The following is a 5,509-nucleotide window of genomic DNA, read 5'->3' as shown; positions in this document are numbered from 1 at the left end:
AGAAACTGCGTGGACACGTATTTAACTGCGCTTAAACCAAACATTTATCTAAACAACTGAGTTTCTCACTAGCACAGCATCTAGCGTCCTCTGCTGTCTTTGCAACAGGTGGCACACAAGTTGGTAAAACTCGCTGTTAAGGCTCTGTTGCCACTTAATACAGTTTATAGAGATTGTTTCATGGCTCTCCTTCTGAGAAAATGTATACGAGTTTGGACTAGGGTTGCAAAGGGGCGGAACATTTCTGGTACATTTCCATGGGAATAATGGGAATTATGGGAATTGATGGGAACTAACTTGGAATTGAGGCTAATGTAATCGAATTGTTATCATATCCAAGCATAAATATAAAAAAATGTGTTTTGTCATAAGAAAACATCCATGCAAAATGATACATTTAAAAAAACATGACATTTCAACAGATTTATTTCTAAGTAGAACAGAACAAGTTTTAATTATTTTATCGAACAATCATTTGTTTCATTAAAGAACAAAACATGAATGTTGAGTTAAATATGACTTCTAGAAATCATCCTTGCATGTGATGGAGGAATGCACAGTGAGGGGGTGTGGTCTCAATAGCAATGCAGTAAGCAGTATGCTACAGTATGTGCATGTGATTGAGGAATGGCATGGATATGGAAGTGTACTTGAATGGCATCGGTTTGTTTTAGTCAACATTATGCTAAAATATACTTTCCCCAACTATATTTAAGTTCCCTACGAAGAACCCACCTTCAATTTTGAAAATGTCCAGTTTATTCCCGTGTATTCCCGTAAATTCCCATGGAAAGTTTCCATCTTTGAAAATTCCTGGAATTTTGCAACCCTAGTTTGGACCCAAGTTGAAAGAAAGGTAAACGATTATAATGCACTTTAATGTTTTCTTGTATTACAGATGTTTCAAAGGAAATCCTGCACTGTTTGGACGAACAAACTAGAATAACATGCTCCTGCAAAGATTCTAGACATAAAAATACATTTTGAATTGCAATGTGACAAATGTATAAACTAAAACTTCATAAATACTGCTGGTTAATGACAAATCTGCCGATGTATGTATATTTATTCTGTATATCTAGAAAAAAGAGAGGATGCAGTGCTGAGGATTAAGACAGCGGAAACATAAAATATTAGGTATTAGGCCAAAGCACAGAACAATGTTTGGAATAAGTGATTATGGTTTGAAATGTGATATATTTAAGGTGCTTGAATCAGATTAAAAGGACAATACTAAACCAATTGCTTATCCTATTTAATCACATATTCAAACAGTGTTAATCAAAGGCTATTTAGCCCTCAACTCTTTTAGCTCATACCTCCTCTTCCTTCATTCCTCATCAGAAACAATTCACAAATGCACACGTTCACATATTCTGGTCCACATTATGCAGACAAATGGACACGAGCCAAATATGCCAGTGACCATGTTTTTGTGCAGTACAGGCAAATGGAGTAACAGACAGTATCCATCACCGCTCATGTCTCAGTCTTGGTCCCAGTGGAACAAACCCTGGACAGAATCAGGTCACCTGTGACATCAGCTTTGCTTACAATAGCAAATATTTAATTTTGAACTGCAGGGTTATCCTGACAATTCATGAGCAATAGTACAGAAAAAGAGCTCAAATAAAAAAAACTTATAAATCATATTCAGCTACAAATGCAAGTAATAAACTATTTAAACATTGCCAAGCACTTGATGCTAGTGCCTAGAATATCCCCACTACTGTAAGTCTTTTCTAAATACATTAAACATTTTTCTCAGCATGTTCTTCATGCTTTTGTCCCATAATGCAATTCAGGGATTGAGTCACATGCCGCTGACCAATGGAAGCAGAGGAACAGAGGGGGCAGTCTTGTCGGACATCGATTAGGAAGCGAGTGATTGTAGTCCATCATAATGTCACTCTTTGATTTTGAGTGCCACCGCTCCCAGCTGCTGCTTCTGTACATCAAGTCACGTACAATTCATTTGTGCAGGGACACCAGCGTCGGTTATATTTTACATGTCATCCTCATTGTCTGTTCTTTTTGGTCCAGTTCATACCCAGAATGAGCAGATGGCAGTATCAGGCGATAATCCACACACACTGTCCGTCAATCTGGCCATTACATTGGCGGAAAGATGACGTAGGTCATCTGAGGCTGACCGTCGGCCCTTCAGAAGACAGAAATCCACAGTTAGCCAAAGTGCTGTCAAATCGTACTCTTTTTAATGTGTTACAGCAGACTGAGATACAAAATACTGAGTCACACTAACATATCCCAGCCATCATCCCTGCACCTTAAACCAGTTTCACACTTTATCCCCTGAAAGGTCAAATCACATTTTTTCATCCAGACTACCTGTCTCGAAACCATGGCAACCAACTGCAGACAAGATGTGGACTCAATAAGCAGTTGTCAAGAGAGCAGATAGACAGCCGGACAGATAATGCGACAAACCAGCCTAAAGCTTTCTCTGTCAATCAAACTTCAAGTGTCAACTTCAGTGGACATCTCTATTTTTCCATATTCGTATATAGCTAAATCAGCTGTACAGTATATTGGTTGAATCCAACTATTGTTTTCTTTACTAATGTATCTGTCCATACATTTTCCTCACATTTCAAAAGTTTAGACCAGCTAATTTCTGCTTGTTCAGTTACATATATGATAAATTATTCAATTACAATTCAATGTATTCACCAATTTCAGCACAGTATAATATTCACAAAGGCATAAATGATGAGCCATAGCAGAATAATCTTTATTTACTTTTCTGCCTCTGGAGTACTTTTTAACTAAAAGGAGAGCAATGTTTCAGTTGTCAACTCACTGTGTTTTTTTTGTAGCTGGACTATTTATATTAATATTGAATTGCATTAGCTATAGCCTATAGGTATAGTATAATAAACAGACATATTTGTAAGAGCCTAATTTCCCATCTACGTCATTTACCCACATTCACTGGTTTTATTGTGAAGACTTGCATGTTTAAATCAACCAATTAGCTTGTTGCAGCTCACACAGAATATAGATCTGACATAAATCAAACTTTTTTAAATGTTCATACCTTTCTTGCAGCGACAATTATCGAACATCTCTAAACAGCTGAAAGATAAACAACAGTGTGGTTATGACAGAGAGGGACACACAGTGAGGGGTGAAGATGGTGACGGGCTAAAATACAGGAGAGAAATGGACTACATTAAGATACAGGCAGGTGTTGATGTTATGTCTGAACCCCAAGAGAAGTCTGTAGAAAAAGGCTTGTTAGAGTGTGAGAGGAAAGAGAGTGGTGAATAAGTGATCAACATTCGAAAGTCTCAACAAATAACATAATATTCAAGAGAGAGATAATCAGGAGCAGTGAACCATCCTCTCTCTCTATTTCTCTCACACACACATTGACACTGACAAACAAGGTCAGCGTTCCATATTTACTCTTTCACTTCACAGTGAAAATTGGCCATATTAATATACAGCCCCCTCCACCCCCACTCCAACATACACAAACATCCGCCATAAATCCAGCTGCTGCCCCATCACCAAAGCAATCACACCTTCTCCCACAATCCTCGTCTTCTCAGTGTATTGAAAAGACGAGGATCGATAGCAAATATCTGAAAGGCAACAACAACCCAGGAATTGTGTTTGTGCCATTTGAAGTAACTTCAGACTGCATTATTATGTGCTGCTGCAGTCAGTGGTAAACTATTGAGGGGAATGTGATGCTACAGAAACAGCAGGAAGAGACCACTGCATCCTCATATTGTGGGCATTTGGTCTCATACCACAGAGACTGAGTGTACAGTGAATTATTTTGGATGGCTGCACTCGATTTGGATGGAAATAGGAGAACAGATGGCGAGGGTGATACTGATGTTGTTGAACAAGTCTGGTGTAATGTCAGTGCACTTGAAATGTAGTCCAACAAACCAAGAGGTATTATATTTGTCAAACTCTTGCCAAGTTTACAACTCTGTACGCTGATAGGGCAGCAGAGCTGTGAAACACAGTGATGACCAAATTGCCTGTGGGCATGAGTTGAATTTGTGTTCCTCTCGGGCACAGGAGAAATGTGTTTTCCTTTGTTTATGTTGTTTCCTGGATGTTTTAGAGCAATGCTTTGGCAGAGCCGCGCCAGAATGACTGTTTTGTTGGTTCTCAGTCCAAACCTCCCACTACATGAAGATGCAGCTGTCTACTCTTCTTCACATCATCTGAATTCTTAAAGATGTTGAGACTCAGACACAAATGAGTCATTTCTTTTCTCGGAAACACATCAAGGGAGTGCCCTATAGTCTAATTTTGGAGGAAAAAAACACCAAGTTTGAGAACTCAGATGATGTTTGATTTTAAATCAAAGATGAATCATTGAACAGAGATTATTTATTCTGAACAGGTCTAATCCCAAACTCTTTGCAAAAGTGAAGACCAAAAAGATAAGACGAATATTGAAAAACAATAGAATTTGCATGTTTTTACAACTGCCAGGCCCAATTATTCGTCTCAAATATTTAAACTAAGTCCAATTTTCAATAAACTTCTGTTTTTCAAATGTAAAGTACACATTACAAAACTAGCACACACTCGGTGCAATTTGGTTCACTCTTCTGTGACATTGAGGATTGTGAGCGCCTGTTCAGCATGAATGTCGCTGATGAGCCAGGAGCTTTACATTCAGCTTCCTGGTTGGTCTCGGATTAGTCCCCGTGATTGGTAGGTTCACTCACAGCAAGCGGGTCTTGGCTGAAAGCTGCCACGCTGTTCCGCATCTCATTCTCACTGCCACGCAGCGGTATCAGTGACACATTACCGTGACGCGTATCCGGCAACACGCGGCTTACTCGTGTCAGCTGGAGTCCGTCCTGAGGCCAAACGTTGCCATCATACTTTAATAAGGAGGGGACACGGACAGAGGGAGAGATTTTACATTACATTACTATCAGCAGGAAACCATTCTAAAACATATCAAATGGCAGTATCTTGTTGAGGTCAAATTAATCTAATATTACTGCATTAACCCTGATGCTAAGGACGGCCATACGTTTTTTAAATGTCTTAAAGATTATTGACAAGTGGAAAAAAACAGCAATACATTTGAGATTCAGAATTTCTAAATTGAGCCACAGAATGTCCCTATATTCAGTTAACGAGGCCTTTCAGCATATTGTGTGTGAGTGTGAGTGTGTGTGTGTGTGTGTGTGTGTGTGTGTGTGTGTGTATCCGTGAGAAAACGCACCTGGATGCTGAGAAGAGTAGCATACCATTCCCTCATTTCTGTCTGGGTGTCACAGCAGAGATACCTGCAAATCAATAAAGGAGTGATGAAGTGAGGGAGACGGTGTGATAAAAATAGGAGGTCTTGTGTGAATACAGAATATATATAGATGTGTGTGTGTGTGTGTGTGTGTGTGTTGTGTGTGTGTGGTCCAGGGGGAGAAGAAGTCGGAGAGACATCCAGGGTCTGAGGGGCATTAAGAAAAAGGCACCAGAAGAAAGAGGGGGGGGGGGGGGGGGA

General features: G+C 39.5%; 1 protein-coding gene across 1 annotated transcript in view; it reads right to left on the bottom strand.

Annotated features, from left to right (window-relative positions):
• Nucleotides 1-857: 857 nt before the first annotated feature.
• arap1 (ArfGAP with RhoGAP domain, ankyrin repeat and PH domain 1) overlaps nucleotides 858-5,509 on the bottom strand; it is a 38,201-nt gene continuing 33,549 nt past the window's right edge. Inside the window, exons 28-31 of the mRNA XM_010797869.1 lie at nucleotides 5,231-5,294; nucleotides 4,722-4,880; nucleotides 3,059-3,096; nucleotides 858-2,161 (exon numbers count right to left, since the gene is read on the bottom strand). Of these exons, the coding sequence (XP_010796171.1) occupies nucleotides 3,076-3,096; nucleotides 4,722-4,880; nucleotides 5,231-5,294 (244 nt within the window). The 3' untranslated portion in view covers nucleotides 858-2,161; nucleotides 3,059-3,075. The remainder of the gene's footprint in view (nucleotides 2,162-3,058; nucleotides 3,097-4,721; nucleotides 4,881-5,230; nucleotides 5,295-5,509) is intronic.

The sequence above is a fragment of the Notothenia coriiceps genome, unplaced genomic scaffold (genome assembly GCF_000735185.1).
Source record: "Notothenia coriiceps isolate Sejong01 unplaced genomic scaffold, NC01 NC01_scaffold00038535, whole genome shotgun sequence".
In the NCBI taxonomy this organism is placed as follows: domain Eukaryota; kingdom Metazoa; phylum Chordata; class Actinopteri; order Perciformes; family Nototheniidae; genus Notothenia; species Notothenia coriiceps.
This window is presented reverse-complemented; position numbering and strand designations above follow the sequence as displayed.